Source organism: Stomoxys calcitrans, chromosome 2, assembly GCF_963082655.1.
Source record: "Stomoxys calcitrans chromosome 2, idStoCalc2.1, whole genome shotgun sequence".
NCBI classification, from domain to species: Eukaryota; Metazoa; Arthropoda; class Insecta; order Diptera; family Muscidae; genus Stomoxys; species Stomoxys calcitrans.
The window spans coordinates 113,373,960-113,398,232 of NC_081553.1; the positions used below are offsets into that span (position 1 = coordinate 113,373,960).

Below are 24,273 nucleotides of genomic sequence, written 5' to 3' on the forward strand. Positions count from 1 at the left end.
CCTAAGATTGTAGTAGATAGTAGTAGTAGTTATAGCGTCAGCATCTCAAAACATTGGGGTGAATCGAAAGTAATTGGTTGCTTTCATGGGTCAAATAACTTTCGGAAGATTGGTATATGTATGTGGCAGATATATCCAAATATAGACCAATCTGAACCATATAAGGCAAGGGTTTTGAAGACATTAATTCTGCTCACTGCATCAAATTTCAGCGAAATCGGGCAATAAATGCGCCTTTTATGGGCCTAATACCTTCAATCGGTAAATCGGTATATATGGCAGCTACATCTAAATCTGGACCGATCTGGGCCGTATTGAACAGGGATATCGAGGAGCCTAACACAGCCCACTGTGTCAGGTTTCAGCGATATCGAATAATAAACGTGCTTTTATGGCCACAAGACCTTAAATCAAGAAATCGGTATACATGGCAGCTATATCGTTACATGTATGTGGCAGATATATATTCAAATAAAGACCAGTCTGATCCATAGAGGGCACGGATACTGAAAAGATTAATAGGGCTCAATATATCAAATTTCAGCGAAAATGGGCAGCAAATGAGCCTTTTATAGGTCTCAAACCTACAATCGGGAATTTGGTATATATGGCGGCTACATCTGAATCTGGGCCGTATTAAACAGGGATATCGAGGAGCCTAACACATCCCACTGTGTAAAGTTTCAGCGAAATCGAATAATAAACGTACTTTTATGGTCCCAAGAACTTAAATCGGAAAATCGATATATATGACAGCTATATCCAAATCTGAACCGAACTGGGCCAAATTAAACAAGGATGTCGAGAAGCCTAACATAACTAACTATCCAAAATTTCAGAGAAATCGGACAATGAATCCACTATTTATGGGCGCAAGACCTAAAATCGAGAGATCGGTCTATATGGCAGTTATATCCAAATCTGGGCCGCTCTGGGCCATATTGAACAAGGATATCGAGAGGCCTAATACGACCCAGTGTCCCGAATTTCAGCAAAATCGGATAATTATTGTGGCTTTAATTGACCTAAGACCTTAAATTGGCAGATCGGTATATCCCATATATAGCGATCAAGATATAGCCCATCTTCGAACTTAACCTGACAATGGAAAAAAATAATCTGTACAAAGTTTCAGCTCAATATCTCTATTTTTAAAACTGTAGCGTGATTTCAACAGACGGACGGGCATGGCTAGATCGTCTTAGATTTTAACGACGATCAAGAATACATATATGCTTTATAGGGCCGGAAGTGGACATGAAGATGTGTTGCAAACGGAATGACAAATTGAATATGGGGTGTATTCGGTGGTGGATATAAAAGGGGTTTTAAAATAACAAACAGCAACACCCAACAATAAAAGATTAAACAAGTAAAAAGGCGTTAAGTTCGGCCGGGCCGAACTTTGGATACTCATCACCTCGGGTATATATGTAAACCACCTTTCGCCAAAATCCGGTGAAAAATTCATACCTTATGCCCCATAGCAGCTATACCGAAATATGTTCCGATTTGGACCAAATATTTACTAATAAGTACAATTCATTGTTCTATTGTGTATAACAAAATATTGGCCTTTCAAGTAGCTATATCTAAAAATAAACCGATTTGAACCATGTACTACACGGATGTCGAAATGCTTAGCATAAGTCACTGTGTAAAATTTTAGTAATATCGTATTATAAATGCGACTTTTATGGGATCAAGACTATAAATCGAGATATTTGTCTATATGGCGGATCTGGACGGATCTGGGTCAAATTTGAAAAGGATGTCGAAGGGCCTAACATAACTCACCGTCCCAAATTTCGGCATCATCGGACAATAAACGCGCCTTTTATGACCCCAAAACCTTAGATCGAGAGATCGGGCTATATGGCAGCTATATCCAAATCTGAACCGATCTGTGCCATATTGCAGAAGTATGTCGAGGGGCTTAATTTAATCACTGTCCCCAATTTCGGCCACATCGGACAATAAATGCGCCTTTTATGGGCCCAAAACCTTTAATCGAGAGATCGGTCTATATGGCAGCTATATCCAAATCTGGACCGATCTGAGCCAAATTGACGAAGGATGTCGAAGGGCTTATCAAAACTCACTGTCCCAAATTTCAGCAAAATCGGATAATAAATGTGGCTTTAATGGGCCTAGGACCCTAAATCGTAGGACCGGTCTATATGACAGCTATATCCAAATCTGGACCGATCTGGGCCAAATTGATGAAGGATGTCGAGGGGCCTAACATAACTCACTGTCCGACATTGCAGCAAAATCGGATAAAATATGTGGCTTTTATGGGCCTAAGACCCCCCTTCCTTCGGTGGTGGGTATAAAAAGCATTAAGTTTCGGGCCGGGCCGGGCCGAACTTTGGATACCCACCACCTCGGGTACATATGTAAATGCCCTTTCGTCACAATCCGGTGAAAATTGGATAACTTGTGCACTCAAATTCAGCACAGATATTGAGTGGTCTCATAATCCAAATATAAACCGATCTGACTATATCTAAATATAGTCCGATCTGAACCATATTCGAGTCGGACCTTGGGAGGCCTAAAACTACTCACTATTTCAAATTTCAGCGAAAGCGGTTACAAAATTTAGCTTTTATGGGCTTCAGACCCTTTATCGGAAGATCGGTCTATATGGGAGTTATAACTAAATATAGTCCAATCTGAACCATAATTGGGTCGGATGTTGGGAGACCTAAAACTACTCACTGTTTCAAATTTCAGCAAAATCGGATAAAATATAAAGCTTTTATGGACTCTTTATCGGCAGATCGGTCTATATGGCAGCTATATCTAAATATAGCCCGATTTGAAACATATTTGTGCCGAATGTCGGGAGACTTAAAATAGCTCACTGTTTCAAATTTCAGGCAAATCGGGTAATAAATGCAGCTTTCATGAGCCTAGACCCTTAACCGGCAGACCGGTCTATATGGCAGCTATATCTAAATATAGTCCGATCTAAACCATATTTGGGTTGGATGTTGAGAGGCCTAAAACTACCCCTGTTTCAAATTTCAACGAAATCGGATAAAAAATAAATCATTTATGGGCATTAGATCCTTTACCGGCAGATCGGTCTATATGGCAGCTTTATCTAAATATGGTCCGGTTTGGCCCGTTCAAGAACTTAACTAGCGTGCATCAAAAAGACGTATCTAAATTTCAGCTCACTATCTCAATTATTGAAGGCTGTAGAGTGATTGCAACAGACGGACGGATAGACGGACAGACACACGGACATCGTTAAATCGTCCAAGAATTTTAGGACGATCCGAAAAATATAATTTTGTAGGGTCGGAAACTGATATTTCGATGTGTTGCAAACGGAATGACTAAATGAATATACCCTCTATCCTATAGTGGTGGGTATAAAAATAGCAATAACAAGTAAAGGGGTCGTGTTGCATTGTACACAATAGCTGTTGTTGTACTTTTTTTTTGTCAAGGAAGAACAAGAAACAAATGTTGTTGTGGTAGGTAGCCCTACCAGAGCCAAGGCAAATTTAAGGAATTGTCATGAATGAAATATTTACCAGTACGCAAATTAAGATATGTATGTGTCAGCAGCACAGTGGGCAAAGGTAGATTTAAGCAAGTTTCATGACTGAGATACTGACCAGTAGGCCAATGGAAATGTGTGTCTCAGTGGATATTTGCAAATGGAATTTTTGCAAATTGCCCCTGTTTCCATTAAGGAACAGGATACCATGTTATGTGTACAAGGCATCTGTTGATTGGGTAATTCGTTTTCAGTAATACATACTCCACAAATGCACACATGTTATGCGCTAAATTAAAATCTTCTCTTCTAACATAAATTCTCTGTAATCTGAATATCCTGGCCACGAATGCACTGAACTCGCCTCGCTGAAGTCTGCTTGTCTTAGAACCACAACAAGGACAATCAATGCCATGGCAGCGGGATGTACGTACCTGATTGACCCGATGATATCCTTCATCGGCAAGGGCTGCCACCTCAGGGAACAACACACTGCAACATCAACCATAGTGGGGCTCCACAGAACTGAGTTTAAAAAAAAAATACAAGGGTGAGCTGAAATAAACCTTAACAACAAATCCTGGATGGAATTCTGCATGAAGGATATATCCAAGGCTTCTATGCCAAGGAAGATCCTATCTCCACACCATTTATAGGGAACATTCCGAAGTCAGACAAGGTTTGGACAATGTCTAGAAGGGAAACAAGTACTACTCTTCTAAAAATCTCCAACTAAAAAGTTGACCCAGAGGCCACCGTAGCGCAGAGTCCGCCTATGACGCTAAACGCCTGGGTTCGAATCCTGGTGAAACCATCTGAAATGCAATGCAGGCAACATTTTTGAGATACTATGCCATGTAGAAACTTCTCTCGAAAGAGGTGTCGCACTGCAGCAACCCGTTCGGACTCGTCTGTAAAAAGGAGGTCCCCTATCATTGAGCTTAAACTTAAACCGAACTGCACTCATTGATATGTGAGAATTTTGCCCCTGTTCTTTAGTGAAGTCATGAATTCTTTGGGCGAACAAAAGTTTGGAATTCTTATAATCCACACTTTTTGACAATCTATCACCGATCGAACTACGAACTAAGTCCGATAGACTGACTCCCTGGCTTAAGGTGCGTTGCATATGTGTTGGTACTTTCTATATTCGCAAGATTTTCCTTGTGTCCAAAAGAATGAAAATCAATAAACCTGTCATCCTTACGCTGAAGAATCAAGGCAGGCTGATAAATTCATATCTCGGGGCAAACATGCCTTGAGATCGTCTGTCTTGACAACAACAAGGGTAAGTCCACAGTAACAACCCTGCATGATCTAGTCGGATACATAGAAGGCTCTCTCGCTGTAAGCTGGTCTGGTAAGATTATGAAATGGCTATCGCTGTTAGGGGAAATTTTCGCAACACTCTTAGATGGCAACCGAGAGTGGTCTAGGCGTTAATTCATCTAAGATAGAAACTGCTCTTTTTAACTGGGGATAAAAAGAACCCATTGTAACATCTATCTCCTTGGATCCATATACTGAAAGTAGAAAACGGCTGGCACGGGATAACTATGAGCACCACATAGGCTTGAACTTTCAGTCCCGACCTGTGTGGTGTTCATTGTTGTTGTAGCAGTTTGTTGTGATCTATCTTGCGTCTGCTTGATTCTGTTGAGTGTCAAGATCCAGGAACTCTGCTACAAAGATGGGGTACTTCCACAGGGATCTGGGTCTGAGTCGAGTTGGTCAGGCTGGGCAGTTAAACTGGTGACGTGTATCGTGTGGTCCCTGGTTACAATGGGGGCATACATCTTACACGTCGGCATCAATCCTTGATCTGTAAGAGTTGAGGCGCCTGCATCTTCCGTATCATAATTGAGCCAGAACTATTCTGGTTTGCCGGGGGAGGTAAATTTCTTCAGATGCAATGGGAGGCGGTCGATCTCCAAGGACTAAATTCACCCGGTAGCTATTTAACGTGTTCGACGTTCATTGTTATCACCAGAAGCTTAGCTGCGAGCTATCAAGTGCGTCCACAAGTTGCGGATAGTGGAATGCTCTATACGGAGTAGCTGCAATTGTAGTCGCGGACAATCAGCGATATCGAGCGGATAGTCTTCGTGAGAGGCCGGGCGACACCGGCTCTTGCACAAATACTGAGTGGCTATGATGTTCGATATGACAAAGCGAGTTATTGGCGCCTTTAAATGCCCAATGACCACGCACCCTGTTCCCGCAGTGATCGATTCTTTGGACCAGAAAGAGATTGCTCACCTATAGGAAATAGACGGCAACAAAAACAACAGCAACAAATCGCGGTGGTAATCGCCTCCTAATGTAAGCGACATATTTGAGGTACTATGTCATGTAAAAACTTCTCTCCAAAGTTGAATCGCACTGAGGCACGCCATTCGGAATCGGTTAAAAAAAGGAGGCCCCTAATCATTGAGCAAAAACTTGAATCGGACAGCACTCATAGATATGTGAGAAGTTTGACCCTGTTTATTAAAGAAATATTCAAGGGCAAAAATTTGAATTTACCAAAGATAGGGGGTACATATATTTATATTACCACTCTGTTTTCAATCCTACAAACTATATGAATATATATTTCTGATCGTCTTGAAATTATAAGACGATTTAACAATGTGACAAGATTTAACAAGATTTGTGACTTGTATAGGTGTTTGACTGTGACTTGTATAGGTCATCTCGGGACTATATCCAATTATGATCCATATCGGCCCATATTTAGATATAACTATGGATTTAGTGTATTTATTTTAAAATAGAAAAACAATTTATCCATGGTGGTGGTATCCAAATTGTGGGACGGACGAACTTAATACGTTTATATGCATTGTAACTCAAATGGGAATAACGTCCCGCTATTTTTTTGCTGCTAAAATGAATGGCAACTTCTTTTGATGTTGCCATTCGAATAAGAAAAAGTGTGATGTGAGAAATCGAAATCGTTTTATCGATAACTTTTTGAACAAACTCGATTTTTCATTCAAGTGTTATCGTTTGCAAACAAAAGTAATTTTATAATTTCCTTGTGGTATTTTTTCATTTTTCAATGTGAAAAAAAGCTTACGTTTTTTAAAGGAACTCTAAATATAATTGAATATTGCTGTTTGTGCAATTTTACAAAAAGTTTATTTCACTTTTTTTCGTTTACGCAGCCCCACAGACACTATGTCCTCGGAACAGCTTCCCACGACATCAAAGGAGTCATTTGACGACTTCTATACAGAAGTAAGTGAATTGTTTAGCGAAAATCAAGAAAATTATGCATAATGTTGCCGTTGAAAAAAGTGCGCCATGAATAAGTCTGGTGAAAAATTATTAGAAATAATCATCCTACGCCTCCACCAATAAGAGTACACCGCCATTTATCAAGAAAAGGTCAGATGTTAAAAAATGTTATGTATAAGGTGTATCGAGACATTTGGGCTCAATTAGCCTCTTCTATCAAGTATGCTCCATTATGCATTATAATGAATTGATTGAAAGCTCCTGTACAAGCCGATTGCAAAGCGCAAGATTTTTCAATTTATGATGGGAAATATCTTTTGGAATAGTTCAAAAAAATTGTAGTGCCAAAAGCAATTGTTTGCATATTGACATAGGAAGCATGGGGAACCTCCTAAGCTGCAAGGAAACAGGAATATATTTGGGGAGGAAAATGTCACGTTTATTTGCTCTAACTATTGCTAGAGAAATTTGTTGGTATTTCCTCCGCAAGAGGTTTAGCTCTGCGATTATCATTAAGCTATGAAGTGATATTTCATACTACTAACTATAGTTAGCTTTAGACGAAGTCATTGAGGAAACTTGCGGTAAGTAAATATGACTCTAGTTACTTCAAAGACATTCTAATATAAAGGTTTTCTTTCGTCTTCAGTAGTATGTATCATTTTACCAGACTTATCATGCGACTACGTCTATATAAATGAAAGTTTTGCCAACAATATGATCACGAAACAACATATGTACAACAAATTCTTTGCTTCATTTATTTTCTGTTATTCTGAAATTTGCTAAAGATATTTTGCCATATTATTCACAGGTTAAAGAAATTGAAAAACGTGATTCCGTTTTAACATCTACTCAACAAATTGATCGTTTACTTCGTCCAGGTTCAACATACTTCAATCTCAACCCCTTCGAAGTGCTGCAAATTGAACCCGATATACCAATTGATCAGATCAAGAAACGCTATCGTCAACTCTCGATATTAGTTCACCCGGATAAAAATCAAGACGACAAGGAAAGGGCCCAGACTGCTTTCGAAATCATCAACCGGGCATGGAAGATTTTAGAAAATGATTTGACTCGCAAGAAATGTCTAGATGTCTATGAAGAGGCTAAGGAAAGAACAGATCACATGGTGAGTTATATACATAGTACATACATAGTTGAAAAAATAATGTCAAAGCAAAAAATGTTGTGGGATATATAAATAATTTATAAAAGAATAATTTTTTATGTTTAACAAATGTCATCTGTTAATAACTATTCACACAATGCTTTTCACAAAAAAAATCTAACAAACCTCAATAACATTGTGGCTGTGGCTTTACAATTGTTCCTTAGTTGATATACACCCTATTAAATCGTGATGGCGATTGATTATGTACACCCTATTGAAACGTGATGGCGATTGATAAGCGCCAATAACTCGCCTAGTCATATTGAAGCATCCCGAGAGTGACAGGAAAGCCATTCTTTGCATGCGTCATCCAAGGCGTTTCCAGCACAGGCAGTGGTACTCGCAGATGAGCGTGATACGATTCGTTGTATGGACCCCACAAAATCAGCAGAATCAGCGAGCTGAATCTGGAAATAAACAGGGTATTAAACGAACATAAGCGGAATTTGTGGATGGAACACTTGGAGCAATGTAACTTAGGCATCGGTTTAGGCAAGCTGTGGTCTACTGTTAAGTCACTCTCGAAAGCCGTTAGACGGGATGACAGGACCTTTGTCACTTTGGCGAAGTAACCGTGACTGATCCGAAGGGATGCGCAAGGTTGTTCAATCGTCAATTTATTGTGCATCCTGAGAGTGAAAGGGTAAGGAGGAGAGTCATTCGTCGTATCCGTGGTCTCCGAGCTGATGGACAGCCATCACAATTTATAGTGGTCGAAGTTACGAATGTCATCCATGGCGCCAAACCATCTAAGACGTTGGACCCCGACGGAATTTCTACATTGATGTTGAAGAATCTGGATTTACCTGGAGTTGAGTACCTTACTACTGTCCTCAGCCTGTCTTTGAACACTCTTATAAAGGGTGATTTTTTTGAGGTTAGGATTTTCATGCATTAGTATTTGACAGATCACGTGGGATTTCAGACATGGTGTCAAAGAGAAAGATGCTCAGTATGCTTTGACATTTCATCATGAATAGACTTACTAACGAGCAACGCTTGCAAATCATTGAATTTTATTACCAAAATCAGTGTTCGGTTCGAAATGTGTTCATTCACCGTAATGTTGCGTCCAACAGCATCTTTGAAAAAATACGGTCCAATGATTCCACCAGCGTACAAACCACACCAAACAGTGCATTTTTCGGGATGCATGGGCAGTTCTTGAACGGCTTCTGGTTGCTCTTCACTCCAAATGCGGCAATTTTGCTTATTTACGTAGCCATTCAACCAGAAATGAGCCTCATCGCTGAACGGTGAATGAACACATTTCGAACCGAACACTGATTTTGGTAATAAAATTCAATGATTTGCAAGCGTTGCTCGTTAGTAAGTCTATTCATGATGAAATGTCAAAGCATACTGAGCATCTTTCTCTTTGACACCATGTCTGAAATCCCACGTGATCTGTCAAATACTAATGCATGAAAATCCTAACCTCAAAAAAATCACCCTTTAGTTCCGATTTCTGGAAAATGGGCAGAGTGATCCCGCTACTGAAGCCTGGTAAGGTCCCTAGTCTGGGGGAGTCGTACAAACCGATCTCCCTTCTTTCACCAGTGGCAAAGACGCTTCAGGCATTACTCCTCCCGCGCCTCGTAGGAGAATTTCCATTCCGAGCATCAATATGGATTTCGAAGACTGCATAGTATAACAACTGCTTTGCTTGCCATCACCGCACACATATGCCGTGGCTTCAATCAGCCCAGGCCATGTGCTCGTGATACTGGACCTATCGAAGGCATTCGACACGGTCAGCCATGCCAAACTATTTGAGGACATCGCCAACACGTTCCTCCAGCCAGGCCTGAAACGCTGGGTCGCGAATTACCTGTGTGGTCGCCAGTCATTTGTGGAATTTAGGGATAGGAAGTCGAAGAACCGTAGAGTGAAACATGGAGTTCCCAAAGGTGGGGTGATATCTCCGGCACTATTTAACCTCTACCTATCCTCCATTCCACCCCCAGACGGTATAGCACCAGGCCCCCACCCATTGTTGACATCTGCAATAGGTTGAACTTGCCTCATATTTCGCTGCAATTAATCTGAAGATATCTGCCACAAAATCGTCAGCCACATTGTTCACTACAAATACGGTTGAGGAAAATACTGAACTGACCGTGATGGTCGATGGAGAAATGATTCCGACCATCAAGTGTCCCAAAATACTTGGCGTCACACTTGACAGCTCTTACAAATTATCTTTACATGCCACAGCAATTTGCGATAAAGTCAAAGTAGAAACAAGGTCCTCAAGTCACTTGCCGTTAGCATTTGGGATGCCGACAAATAAACCTTGTTGCCCACGTATAAAGCAATTGGCCGGTCTGTGGAAAGTTATGCAGCGCCAGTGTGTCTCGTCCGCTATGTAACAAGCAGTGGAATAATATTCAGATCTGTTAGAATGCCGCTCTTCGAAATACGACGTGCTGTCCCCTTAGTTCTCACTTGGACCACCTCCATCAGGAGACAAAGATCCTACCAGTGCGAAGATATAACTACGTGCTGTCCTTCTGGGCTGTTATCGCAGGGCCCATCCATATCATCTTGTGGATGATTTGGATGGGCCCAGAAGCCGTAAGGTAGATCAACACGATCTAGAGCGTGAGGTTCAGTGCTACAAAAGAGGACTTAGACAGCGTTAGACACGGTAGCAGATGCGGTGAATAGCTATCGATTGAATGTGCTCCTTGGAAAACAACCGCCATTGCACATAAAGAAATTGACCTCCGGACAAAACAGAGTAGTTTTGGTTTAATTACGATCCGGCAGATGCAGCCGCCTCAACTCTTATAGAACAAGAATTGATGCCAACGTGCAAGATGTGTTTCCCGATTGTGACCTTGAACCACACGACGCACATGACCTTTTTTAACTGCCCAGCCAGACCCACTCGTCTCAGACTCAGATCCCCCTGCACGAACCCCACCTTAGATAAATAGATTTCTTCGAACTGGATATTCAACAGAATCAAGCAGACGAAAGATAGAACATAACATATGCCACAACAACAGTGGAATGCTCTGTAAGTATGCGGAGTATCTTCAACTTCATCAACAGTTCCCGATGGAGAATCTTAGAGAGCGGCTTCGTAACACCACCTCTTACTAAAATATTGAGCGACTGTGATACTCGGCATTACGAGGTGAGGTGGGCCGAGATAGGCTTCGGCCAGGGACTGCCGTTTCAGTATACGTGTTTATCCACTTTAGCATTAGAGAGGCTTCAAAAGAGGCTTTTATATCCACAATCCTTAAGGGGAAACAATCTGTATCCACCATTTTTTTCATTAAGTTTTTAGTTCAGTCACACAAAACTCCTATTAATAACTCTCTTACAGATTGCTGAAAAACGCAAAAAGATTAAAAAGGAAAATCGTTTTGAGACTATACCTGAAGATGATCCTGCTAAATACAAACATGCTGTATATGTTATGGTGATGAAACTCTTTGCGGACATGGAACGTCGCAGACAACAACTGGATCAACGGGACCAAGAAGAGCGTAAACGTAAGCGTGAAACGGAAATCGAAGAGGAGGAAAGACTCAAGGCCGACAAAGAGTGGCAAAAGAATTTCGAAGAGTCACGGCAAAGTCGAGTAAATAGTTGGCATGATTTCCAGTCGGGTAAATCGAAGAAAGCCAAAAAACAAAAGCGTATGCAAGGTCTTATGGTACCACCGAAATTTAAACCTGAATCCCGATAAGTCAAGTCACAGGAGGATGCAGTGAATTGAATGCAACGGAGTATCTTTGTTGTCAGTCGGCGTCTTCTGTTTTGTTATATAGATTTTATACAACTGTCTTTTTTGGAAAAGTATTTTCCTGACTACAAATTTTTTCATAACACGTACACACATCTAATTTAAGATACATAATTTCTTAAGTAACGTACACGCATATTAATATACATATACATACCTATATATATATTGTATTACTTGTACTAAAAGTTAATAATGATACATTTTCAAAAACGAATAAAATGACAAGATGAAAACCACACTTATAACGCTCGTAAATGAAAATAATTTCTATTCATTTTATTTTAAATGGAATGAAATAAATAAAACGAAAACAAACATTTTATCACTACTGTTTTTTTTATAATTAAATTAGGCCATTAGCACTTGAACGAGTAAATTCCTACCACTATCCTATTATGATTGGAGAATCTATGAGAGCCTGAATACTAGGCAAAGCCGTTGGGCGAGAAATCCATCCTTTGAGAAAGCAGAAAGTACTTTGCTCAAGCAAATATATACAAGTTGATGACCTCCATAAACGATTTAAAGATGATGATTTGCGGATTTGCAATAGGATAAATTGAACTATACATTTGACTGGAGACAAAAATTAAATCATATGTTTGTCTGTGGACGCTTGTCTCCTATGATAGCAGAGTCGTTTATGTCAAATGTATTAATATTCCGTAGATGGAAGTTTGAAGCGTCGCCAACCAGTTAACACCATATAGCATAATAAGTCTGACAACTCCCGCATACAGTCTGGTCATAACAGGTGTTTTAAGGCCCAACGTTTGCCAAAGGACAAAGAGTTGCCTTTTCGCTGTTTCCAAAATGTTGAATTTGAAGTTTTTAGATTTCCTGTCCAGCAAAACAATTAGGTATTTTACGGTTACATTCGTGCCACCTCATCACAAATTACAAATGGAACGTATGCGAGCCCTATCGTTATTTTCATGGCGTGTGTTCCAGGGATATTCGTCTTCTTATCGCTGACGTTAGGATGTTCACTAGGAATACAAGACTTGCCAGGAACTCACACCTGTTTGTAATTGATTGGCCAGTCGACCGAACCATGCATTACCGAGAAAATTCATTTTTCGCCCGAATCATTCGTATGTGGAATCGACTTCCGGCTAATGTCTTTCCCACCGACATTGACGTTCAGAAATTTAAGATTAATATCAATAAACACTACTCCCTCTTTTTCCCCTCCAACCTTTAACTTTCCTAATTACCAACGCAATATAGGGGATGTCCCCTGCATGTTGGTTACGTGAAAAAAAAAACTTTCGACGGTGTTAAATCCCTTCCCAGGGCTTTAAGTTGCGGCTTTGATAATGGCGAAGATCTCTTCCTTAAATACCGTGCACTTGTTCATCGACATATCGATATGAAGTGCATTGGAGTAGATCCCCAAGCTAGTCTCTGTTTTGTCTGTAATAGGCATCAAATGCAAATTTGCTCATGAACATTCCATTAAGGAACAGCGGGGAAACATATCTCACACATAATATTTTTATATTATAACATTTTTATTGCCGAATCCGAACGGCTCGCCGCATAATAGAGACGTTTACACTGCTGATTACCTACAGTAAATACCCCTCAAGTGTCGCCAGTACTAGGAGGGGATAACCGCTGAAAAATGTTTCGGTAGCCCCGTAGTAGTTCATCCATCATCTCAAACAGCCAGAAAGTGGGGCCGCTCAACATCTTCGTAGACCCCGCGATTCAAACTTGAGAAGTTTGTCAGACAACTTATTCCCCGCTCCCAAACAACCGACCCTCCATACAGCTGTAGACAAACCTCGTACTCACATGATCCGCAACCAGTACCTTTAGTGCGGCCTGCCTGTCCACAATTATTATTACAGTCTGAGGATCGCAAAAACCTCACTGGGTGTAGCACTCGCGGAATCCATCCGCGATTCCGCCACCCCTTGATGGTCGGGAACCCAGCACAACCTGACTCACAACTCACATGATCCGCAACCAGTACCTTCAGTGCGGCCAGGCTGTCCACATATGTGACCCCCGCACATGAACTGTATCTAGGGTCTTCAGCGCCGCCTGACACCACATAAATCGCGACAATCTGACAAGGCCGCAACTTCTGAGTCAGGTTCACATTCAAAGTCCAGAGGATCTAAAAAAACCTCCGCCTGAAAGACACTGCACCCATTCAGAAGTGGAAAACATAATATCCATCCAGCACATAGTCCACCGTTCCACGCCAGTGCCCATCCGCACAACAAACAAATGACCGTAATCCGAAGAGAGTCCTGTTGTGACTCCCTTAGTCTAAGGGCAGTCCTCAACGCCACGCACTTCGCATACAAGTGCAAAGGCCCCAGATTATGTATGACATTCGAAGGACTCCTTCTTGCCCCCGATATTACCACCGACGCAATACCCTGTTACTTCTCCATCGTAATGCGTAAACCTACCCCCTCAGGAGCCCGGTGCCACACCAGACACCCATATGTAGGGATCGGCAAAACCACAGCATGCAGTAGACTGTCCCTGGGCTAACTTCCCAACTCCAACCAATCAATTTAAGAAATGAGTAGAGAGCATTAAGCCCCCGTTTGATTCTCCTCACCGTTCCTTCTCTAGTTCGATTTGTGGTCAAGGCAGGTATTTAGCCTGCCTAGAGGGCAGCAGCTCCACTGCGTCAAGGATCCGACCCTCACGGTACGCCATAGCTGTAAGCACCACACAGTCTGGCACTTTGAGGTCCGATCTGTGCGGTGTTCATGGCTGTCACGAGGAGCTTAGCTGTGAGCTTCCGGGCGTCCGCAGGTTGCAGATGGTGGAATGTTCTATACTGATTAGCTGCAACGGCAGTCGCGGACAATCAGCGGTATGGAGCGGAGAGTCTCAGGCCGGGCGGCACCGGCTCTTGCGTAAATACTGAGGCGAGTTATTGGCGCCTTAAATAATCAATGGCCATCATGTGTCCGCAGCGATCGGCTGTATAGACTGGAACGAACTTGCTCAAAGAGCTTAACGAGGATCGCCACCTACACATGCAAATGTGGCTACAACAATAACAAGGACCCCACCATTGAACTCACCATACGTACTCCTTCTTGTGAACAATGCCAGCTCTGCCTTTCAGAGGTTTATGCCAAGTCCATTGGCCCTAGCCCATCAAGACAGCTTCTTAAGGGCGCCATGAAAGATATTCGTGAAAGTAGAGAGAAAGCGAACACCAATCAAAGTGACGACGTCATCGGCACAAACAACTAAATTCCCTCTTTCCTCCGCGAATGACCTGAGAATCCCATTATTTTTGTATCAGTGCGTTGTGTTCTATATATTGCGTTTACTTGATTCTGTTGAGTATCCAGATCCAGGAACTCTGCGACTAAGGTGGGGTGCGTCCAGAGTGTTCTGGGTCTGGCTGGGCAGTTTAACAGACGGCGCGTGTCGTCGTGTGGTTCCAGGTCACAATCGGGACACACATCCTTCACGTTGGCATCAATCCTTGCTCTGTAGGAGTTGTGGCGGTTAGTTTGTCAGGAGTTTAATGTATTCGGGGGCAATGGGAGGCGGTCGTTCTCCAAGGACCACATTCACCGGATAGCTATTCACTGCTACCGTGTCTGCATGAATGTTGTCTAGACCCGCCTAATATGCCGTTTGATCTAGAGACGCTGAACCTCACGCTCTAGATCATGTAGATCCACCTTACGGCTTTTAAGCGCTGGATATCTTTCAACAAAATAACAGTTCAAATAGTTCGAAGAGCGGCATTCTGACAGATCTGAATATTATTCCACTGCGTGTCACATAGCTGACGAGACCATGCTGGACCTACATAACTTATCGGAGACCGGCCTTTGTTAGCACCACAAGTGCTACCGCCAAGTGACTTGAGGACCTTGTTTCTGAGGAAAATGTGTAAGAGCTGTCAATTGTGACACCAAATATTTTGAGACACTTGATGTTCGGAATGAATTTCCATCGACTATCACATTCAACCCATCATTCACCTCAGACATATTTGAAGTGAACAAAGTGGCTGAGGATTTAATGGCAGATATCATAAGCGAAATGAGCGATAAGTTCGTTGAGGTGATAGACAATCGTCCGCCCATGATACGATCTATATGCCGTCTGGAAGGGGTAGATAGGTAGATTTTAAACAGTGCCGAAGATATCACCCCGCCTTGGGGAACTCCCTGTTTCACTCTACGGTGTTTCTATTTTTTTTCGCTAATTTCCACAAATGACTGGCGATGACAGATAATTCGTTACCCAGCGTTTCAGGACTGGCTGGAGGGACGTGTTGGCGATATCCTCAAATGCCTTCGATAGGTCCTGTGCCACTAGAAACGTCCTATCATATGGCCCATGCTGATTGAAGCCACGGTAAATGTGTGCGGTGATGGCATACAAAGCATTTGTTGTCCTATGCAGTCTTTGAAATCTATGCTGATGCTCGAATGGAAATTCCCCAAAGAATAGTCCCTCAAACATTTTGGCTACCGGTGAGAGAAGGGAGATCGATCTGTACGACACCCACTTACTCTGGTCCTTTCCAGGCTTCAGTTACGAGATCACTCTACCCATATTCCAGGCATCGGGTGCTATAAGAGTTTTCAAACACAGGTCGAGGACAGTTGAAGGTACTCTACTCCAGGAAGACCCATATTTTTCAGCATCAATATAGAGATTCCGTCGGGGGCCAACACCTTAGATAACTTGGTGCCGCGGATGACATTCAATTGTGATTGCTGTCCATCGGCTCGGAGACCACGGATAAGACGAATGACTCTTCTCCTAGCCCTGCCACTCTCGGGATGTACAATAAATTGACGGTTGAACAATCTGGTGCATCACTTCGGATCAATGACAGTTACGTCGCCAAAAGTGATTGAGGTCTTGTCATCCATTCTACGGGGGTTCGAGAGTGACTTTACTGTAAACCACAGCTTGTCTACATCGGTTGCTATATTAAATTGCTTCAAGTGTTCCAGCCGCAAATTTCGCTGTTTATTTTCAGATTCAGCTCGCCGATATTCGGGTAAGTGGGGCCTGTGCAACGAATCCCATCACGCTCGTCTGGGAGTACCACAGCTTGTCTTTACCGGTACCTATGTTAAATTGCCCCAAGTGTTCCAGAAACAAATTCAGCTGTTTATTTCCAGATGCAGCTTGCTGATTTTGGGGTAAGTGGGACCCGTGCAACGAGTCCAATCACTCTCGTCTGGGAGTACCACAATCTGCGTTAGGAAATTGGGCCGTACTTGGGGTGAAAATCCCATTGATAAGAGCCAAAAGAGAGGGGATAAAACCCCTGCCTTAGGTGCCCCTCTGTTCTCAATTTTCCTAATCAAGCCCTCAGCTAGTGAAGCATTATATTATTCTGCCCTTCAAAAAAAAAACATCAATGCAATCAAGGACATCATCTATGAACCCCAACTTCACGTTGTTAAGAGCCTCTTCTATATTCAAAATGGTCGCCAAAGTAAAGTCGCCTTTTGTTGCTTACAAGTGATGGGTCAAAAGATACCTGATGAACGTATCCAACAGTCTCTCAAGCGTTTTCAAGACGAAAGACTGATTGGCCGGAGTGCCAGGAGGGAGAGACAGCTAATCAGCATTGCTTTGTACCCGAGGGACATCTGTAACATCGGAAACCATCGGTCCACTGGCCACATCCGAGCATCACAGAATGTGCGCTGCAAAAAAAGAGTTCGGGAGTTTCAAAACTAGATTCTTCTGTCCAAATCTCCTCATCTCTCTCAACACTCCGCAGGGGCTTTGGGTGCTTAGACAATACCTTCCGAAATCTAGTGAACATGTTCACTCCTTCCACTGATTCGCCATGAGGCTCTGTTGGCAAATCTCATTTCGCCCTGGTTTCCATTCAGGGATTCTTTATATTGGCTCTAATCTGTATCTTTACCGGGCATGGTGCGACTGGCCGGCCCTGTTGTGGAGCCACCACGTTGTTGTTATTGTAGCCTTATTTTCATTTAGATATGGCGACTCATATCAAACTCCTGTAAGTGAGTAAGCTCGTTCCAATCTCAAAGACCGATCGCCGCGGGAACAAGATGGCCATTAGTTATTTAAAGGCGACAATAACTCGCCTTGCCATTTCGAGCTTCAAAGGCACTCAGTATTTATGCAAGACCCGGAGCCGCCCGGCTTCTCACTGAGATTCTCAGCTGGTTGTCCGCGACTGCCGTTGCAGATACTTCGTATGGAGCATTACGCTATCCGCAACCTGTGGATGCGACCGGTAGCTAGCACCTTATCTTCTCTTGGCAGCGATGAAAACCTCACAGATCAAACTTCAAAGTTCCAGCCTCTGGGGTGCTCACAGCTATCCCGTATCGGGTTGATGTTTTGTTGTTGTTGTTGTAGCAGTGTGTTATACACTGAGGCGGCAGCCCTTGCCGGGTCAATCCGGTACGTACAACAGGCTGCCATTGGATTGCCACCTCGTGGGCCACCTCAGCTATTCTAGATTTATATAGGTTACTGTATTTTGTTTATTTCCAAATATAAAATGTTTTATTATTTTATTTGTCATCATTTTTGTTTGCGGGACATTAAAATGTTGTATATAAACTTGCAGTAAACACAATGTCACGTTTAATGGCATTCGATGCCTCTTCCATTTTGCTTTGCAATGCTGGATTTCCAATGCGTATTGCAGCAGTCTTTACATCACGAATTGTTTCATCAAGTTGTTGTATACAACGGACAATAATACCTTCTTGGACTTCTGTTAATTTCATAATCTCGGCAAAAGGCTAAAAAAGACCAACAAAACGTTACCACATACAAATACAAGTAGACGAAAAACCATACAAACCTTATTGCGGGCCCATTCATAGACCACTTCAACTAAACCAAAATTCAAGCGCTCTTCGGATGGTGCAATGACATGATGAAGCAATTCTACAGCCAAGATATTGTCATTAATTTCTTCAAACTCTTTGACACACTGCAAAGAAGACACTTCTTAATGTAAAGCATAGTTGATGATTACCATTAGAAACCTTTTTGAGCTTTTCCGGTATGACAGGTTCGCCTTGTATCTTAGCCTGAAAAACAAGACCCGATAGTAGTGCTGCAATTTCTGCTGGTTCAAGGTTATTAAACATATTGCATAGAATTAGCTCCGTAATAAGCAATTCATTTTGACCCATTTCACAGGCTACTTTTCCCTTCAAGGTAACTAAAATGGTCAAGAGGGTTAGAGAGGCTATGAAGAGAAAGCTCTGATAATTTCTTACCCTCATCCAACTCATCAATGTATTTCAAAGTTCTCAGCACCTCCAGTTTATTGCAATAGTCGGGATATAGAGAAAGGTTCTTAGTGGAGTTCTTGAATTTCAATTCCTCAATACGATGTTCCAGCACTTTGCGTTCATAGACTATGGCAAATTCTTGCTCAAATCCCGCTATATTTGTATGTGGCAGTATATCTTGTATTTGTTTGCCTAAATGTTCCAAATAACGAATTTGTGCCATTTCTGTGTCAGAGTTTACATTGATCTCTTTGGACATGTTAAGGAGTTTTATGGCATCCGCATTTTGAATGTAGTTCTCGTTGAGTTGATGTAATTCCGAGACTGCTTTGACAACAGTAGCACCAGGTGGAGAATCTTTGAATCTCTCGATTTGCCTTTGCTCCCAATTGCGTATGATTACATCCGCATCGATTTTAAGCGAGCTTTTTGTTACTTCCACAAAGTCGGCGGCTTGTAAATCCAATATGGTATGACCACCAATGCCTTCTGGATGGAAGTATTTATATTGGGGTGTAAGTGATATCATTTTGTAATAAATTTCCCCTCTATAGAAATCGTCCTAGAACCAAAAAAGTGTTTGAAATAATACTGTTGTGCTTTAGTTACATCCCCTAAGTTACCTTCTCGTTGCTTTTAAATTGATGATCCAAAACTAAGACACGGTATATGGTATCTTTACCCGGTACCGCTTTCATTGACAAAAGCACCCCAAGTTTTTTGTAATGCTTGCCTTTGCTAATCAATACCACACGTCCAACCTTCAGTTCTTTTACAATTTTAGGTTGGGTAAGGAAAAATTTCTAAAATAAATTAAACTTAAATCTCCAAAATAAATTAAACTAAAAATTTAGCTTACCATCAACCTTTGTTTCTCAGTTATAAATTCTACGGCCATTTCATAAAATTTACACAGCGGCTGCAAATGCTCCCCCAATTCGGCCATTTTTGAGAATTTACTTTGGGCCACTTCCAATTGTTTTTGTTGAGCCGGTAGCTGTAGCTTTTGATTGAATTCCTTAAAGGTAAATTTCATAATATCTTCCACTTTAATACTTTCAATGCGCAGACAAGTCAGAATGACAGCGTAGCGTAGGATAAACTGTGATTCCAATTTCTCTGGTTTACCCAAAATCATGGAACGCAAATCTTGTGCCGGTGGCACATTGGCCTTGCACATGAGTATGACACAGCCATTCTTGTCGTGGCCTCTTCTTCCGGCACGTCCAGCCATTTGGATATATTCACCGGGTTTAAGATTTCTTACTTCCATGCCATCGAATTTGCGATGCGAATCGAAGATAACAGTTCTCGCCGGCATGTTAACACCCATGGCAAATGTTTCGGTGGCGAAAAGTAGTTTAACTAAACCAGCCTGGAAGAGCATCTCAACGATTTCCTTTAGGATAGGCAGTATACCACTGTGATGTACACCTATTCCTCGACCCAACGAGTCTTTCATTTGCAATACTTGGGGCAATTCACGATCTGGGGGTTTTAGTTTGGACAAGCACTGTTGAAAGAATATCTCAACGGAACCTTTTTCGCGGGCGGTATTCAAATCAATGGAAGTAAGCGCCTAAAACATTCAAATTCAATTCATAAAACATGAGTTATGGCTTACACTAACATTAGCCTACCTGGGCATTCATGTCGCAACGATTGCGGGAAAGTGTAAATGCCACCACCGGCATTAAGTCATTGCGCTTCAAAAAGTCTATCAAACCTATCCATGTGTTTTGATCTTGTTTTGGTGTAGACGTTTGATGCTTAGGACCAGAACCACCACCTCCTTGTTTGGTTTTGCTTTGAGCGGCCTTTTTCTTTTCCACCGCTTTTTCATAGTTGTCCTGCAAGAAACGACCTTGTTCATCGACCAACAAGAAGCGATCGTCTTTGCTTTTACCACCCGATCCCGTATACAGGTAGTGCATAAGAGGCACCGGTCGCTTTAGAGTGCTTATGACATACACTTTACGTTTCTTTGTACTGCCCACCCAATCGGCCAACTCCATGGTATTGGGCACAGTGGCCGACAACATTATGATATTGACGTGATCTGGCAAGAGAATGATAACTTCTTCCCAAACATGGCCGCGCTCAGGATTATTTATATAGTGTACCTCATCGAATATGACATATTCCAAATCTCTGGTGATATCACTGCCACAATAGAGCATGGATCTCAAAATCTCGGTAGTCATGATAAGGCAAGTAGCTGTGGGATCAATCTGCAAGTCACCTGTAATGAGTCCTACATCTTTGAAGGTCTTCTTGAAATCGCGATATTTCTGATTGGACAAGGCTTTGATAGGCGATGTATAGATGGTCCTGGTTAAATCCCTCTGCGACAAGGCTATGGCGTATTCAGCCACTACAGTCTTTCCGGCCGATGTATGGGCTGCCACAAACACATATTGGCGTTCTTCCAGCTTAATGATGGCTTGTTTTTGAAAGGTGTCCAACTCAAAGGGATACGACATGGCGGGACAAGGTATTTTCTCTTTAAAATCTGTTATTGGCTGTGATATATCCAACATTTCCGCCCATTCAGTCTGCAGTCTTGTATCCTTGGCTGTGGATATTTCCAATACAGGCTTCAATTCGGTGGCCATAATATCATCATCCACATCTTTAAACTCAGACATGGAATTATTTGCTTTATCGCCTTCTTCTAACTTGTCTTCCTCTTCTTGGGTTATTTTCAGCCATTCCTGAACATCTAAGTCATTTTCGAGATTCATCAATAAATTCACATTTTCAGCTGTCTTGGCTTTGAAAGACTTTAAAACATCATCCTTGAAATCATCATGCTTGGAAAAGTCATAGCCGGCTCTAAAACCAGGGGGTGTCGTCAGTAGTTCCCCATCAATTTCAAAGCCATCCACTTCTAAGAGTTTTATCTCCTTGGGCGGCTCATCGAAACCACCTGGCCAAAAGGGAAAGTTCATGGCAGAGCCACGTGTCGCTTCGTCTAGCTGGCCAGGTTCCCGCCGCATAGACGTCGAGTTAATGGCAGTCGCACCCACGTCCTCTATATCCACCTCAACAAATGACAAAATCTTACCGGTAAAGAAATCCCTTTTGGGGACCAACTTTGTGCTTGCCGGTCCCCGTGGCAAGTGTATTAACTTCTCTGCATTGTACTTGCGGGGTATAACATCAGCGAGTGGATCATGAATGGACAATTCCGGAGACAGAATATAGTTTTTCAATTTGTTAATGTTCTCCTCTGCAGCAGTTGCCATCTTCGTCCAATCCAAAAATATCCAGTGAAATTGGATTGAATTGAATGTTTTTGTTTATTACTCCTTTTGTCGCATATTCTTGTTCGCACAGTGGCTTTATGTTGATCTCTAAGCAAAGTAAATCAGTAAGTATCGTATAGTGAAAACGTAAAGGCAAAAACAGATGGAGCGCATTGCGTAGAAAAATGCAATTCTGCAAACAAATCCCACAAATTGAGTAATACTCTCAAATACTCAATTTCTGTTTTTTTACTATTATTAATAACGATTTTATATGTAATATACAAGACTTATACCATGTTCAGGCCAAAGCAGTTTGGAGCAAACGACTCGTTTTCCCTTTATACTGCTCTAAAAACGACTCGTTTTTCCTTTACAATTTATAGTGGCAAAACGACTTGGAAATCAAAATTCGGATTTAATGAATCGATCATTTGTTTTCCTTTTATAAAATCAGCTGACGAGAGCCTTAAATACGGATTTAATGGCCAGTGTAAACGGGGTTTAATGTAATGCAACTACTGGTTGCGATACGTTAACATCTTACTTTACGCCACGCTTGCAAGACTGACTGCTAAATACTTTATTTAATTTGTACACTTGGCAATCCTATTTACCAATTCCGAAATGACATTTGCTTTGCCTTTTCTGTTGTCATTCGTTTTTCTACTGCCTTAGCTAAGTTTTGGGAGATATTTGTACAAGCGAAAATCTTATAAAAGTTGTGTCATAAGATTGTAAAAATAAATTGAATCAAAATGGCTTTGCAAATGCTGATTCGTAATGCACCAAAATTCAACAGTAAGTCTATTGAATCTCCCAAAAGTTTAGCAATAGAATTGAAAAATTCATACTTCCCATTATATAACTGAATACAACAATAATACAATTTATTCTGTCCAAACATTTGTCCATGATTTTGTATAAACAACAGGTGCTGCTGGTTTAATGAAGTCCGCACGCTTGACACCCTTGAAGACATATGCCACCGTAGTAGCTGCACAACGCAGTGCCCTAGTTAAACCTTTGAACTTGGTCAAGAATGTCGCCACAGTAAGAATACAAAAAATGACCAACTTTGCTGCTCCTATTCATGCTTGAGTTTATTTTCTAATTTTTAGCCTGTCTCCCGTAACATTGCTGTGAGTGCTCCTCGCATGTCTGCCGCGGGCGGTAGTCATACTGCTCTATGGACAATCGAACGTGTAGTTTCTTTGGCATTGTTGGGAGTAGTGCCACTAGCATTTATGGTGCCATCACAAACTATGGATGCCTTATTAGCTGTTTCCTTGGTGCTGCACTCACATTGGTAAGTGATATACCCGTAGGATGTTTTGCATCTATCAGTTTTACATTAACGTTGTTCACTTGTAGGGGTATTGAAGCTATGGTCACCGATTATATGCGTCCCTCAGTCGTTGGTAATGTTTTGCCTAAAGTAGCACATGGTTCCCTCTTGTTGTTGTCCATGGCCACATTGGGTGGTTTGTTCTATTTAATCTATAACGACATCGGTATTGCTAAGTCTGTTAAGAAATTGTGGGCAGTGAAAGGTGTTTAATTGGAACAAAAATTGGAAAAACTACGTATCTAATGCTAGATTTTCAATTTTGTTGGTAAAGTGGTCAATATCTGTAGAAATTTAAAATAAATTATTGAACGAATTGTCTAAAGAATTTTATTTTGTTTTGTCCAAATTCCAGGGGATTTAGGCATATCGAAAACAACTAAAGCAGATATGGCATCTAATCAATTAAAATTTGCATCAATTATCGTTAACGCACATACACACATTTCATGAGCATTTATTATAAAACATTAGTAATGCCGACAAAAGTACTTCGTAGCGGTATAAATTTATAAGAACACAAACCCCTGAAGCATGTTTACATTTTAGCGGAATGCCATACAAATCCGGAACTTTACCCCAAGCGATCGGGTCCATGCACCCGAACGCCTTTTGCGCCTCAAAGGGGCCTTATCAAGAATCGTTACCCTCGGATGCAAGTATGTGGCTACAACAATAAATCCGTATATTCGTAGTTGGCTTAAGAAAAGTTAGGCCA

General features: G+C 41.6%; 3 protein-coding genes across 3 annotated transcripts; 2 read left to right on the plus strand and 1 right to left on the minus strand.

The window, feature by feature from the left end:
• Positions 1-6,533: 6,533 nt before the first annotated feature.
• LOC106089805 (dnaJ homolog subfamily C member 8) lies at positions 6,534-12,025 on the plus strand. The gene is made up of 4 exons (XM_013255797.2): positions 6,534-6,541; positions 6,688-6,760; positions 7,575-7,895; positions 11,278-12,025. The coding sequence occupies exons 2-4, from the start codon at positions 6,701-6,703 to the stop codon at positions 11,641-11,643; spliced, it is 747 nt and encodes a 248-aa protein (XP_013111251.1). The 5' UTR covers positions 6,534-6,541; positions 6,688-6,700; the 3' UTR covers positions 11,644-12,025.
• Positions 12,026-18,194: 6,169 nt separating this feature from the next.
• LOC106089803 (superkiller complex protein 2) lies at positions 18,195-22,305 on the minus strand. The gene is made up of 7 exons (XM_013255795.2): positions 20,600-22,305; positions 19,819-20,538; positions 19,583-19,762; positions 18,945-19,521; positions 18,708-18,886; positions 18,521-18,652; positions 18,195-18,458 (listed from the first exon to the last, which is right to left on the minus strand). The coding sequence occupies exons 1-7, from the start codon at positions 22,205-22,207 to the stop codon at positions 18,255-18,257; spliced, it is 3,600 nt and encodes a 1,199-aa protein (XP_013111249.2). The 5' UTR covers positions 22,208-22,305; the 3' UTR covers positions 18,195-18,254.
• A 544-nt stretch (positions 22,306-22,849) lies between these two features.
• LOC106089794 (succinate dehydrogenase [ubiquinone] cytochrome b small subunit, mitochondrial) lies at positions 22,850-23,883 on the plus strand. Its single transcript, XM_013255784.2, has 4 exons — positions 22,850-23,008; positions 23,142-23,260; positions 23,329-23,516; positions 23,582-23,883. Exons 1-4 carry the CDS (start codon positions 22,966-22,968, stop codon positions 23,766-23,768), a joined length of 537 nt encoding a protein of 178 aa, XP_013111238.1. The 5' UTR covers positions 22,850-22,965; the 3' UTR covers positions 23,769-23,883.
• Positions 23,884-24,273: the final 390 nt, after the last annotated feature.

Excerpts from the sequence above, each read along its gene's own strand:
- LOC106089805 (XM_013255797.2), top strand. The coding sequence starts at position 6,701 with ATGTCCTCGGAACAGCTTCCCACGACATCAAAGGAGTCATTTGACGAC. Across the intron at positions 6,761-7,574 it reads TTGACGACTTCTATACAGAA|GTTAAAGAAATTGAAAAACG; the intron begins GTAAGTGAATTG and ends TATTATTCACAG. Across the intron at positions 7,896-11,277 it reads AGGAAAGAACAGATCACATG|ATTGCTGAAAAACGCAAAAA; the intron begins GTGAGTTATATA and ends ACTCTCTTACAG.
- LOC106089803 (XM_013255795.2), bottom strand. The coding sequence starts at position 22,207 with ATGGCAACTGCTGCAGAGGAGAACATTAACAAATTGAAAAACTATATT. Across the intron at positions 20,539-20,599 it reads GTTGCGACATGAATGCCCAG|GCGCTTACTTCCATTGATTT; the intron begins GTAGGCTAATGT and ends TGAATGTTTTAG. Across the intron at positions 18,653-18,707 it reads TACCGGAAAAGCTCAAAAAG|TGTGTCAAAGAGTTTGAAGA; the intron begins GTTTCTAATGGT and ends TCTTCTTTGCAG.
- LOC106089794 (XM_013255784.2), top strand. The coding sequence starts at position 22,966 with ATGGCTTTGCAAATGCTGATTCGTAATGCACCAAAATTCAACA. Across the intron at positions 23,009-23,141 it reads TAATGCACCAAAATTCAACA|GTGCTGCTGGTTTAATGAAG; the intron begins GTAAGTCTATTG and ends TATAAACAACAG. Across the intron at positions 23,261-23,328 it reads TGGTCAAGAATGTCGCCACA|CCTGTCTCCCGTAACATTGC; the intron begins GTAAGAATACAA and ends TCTAATTTTTAG.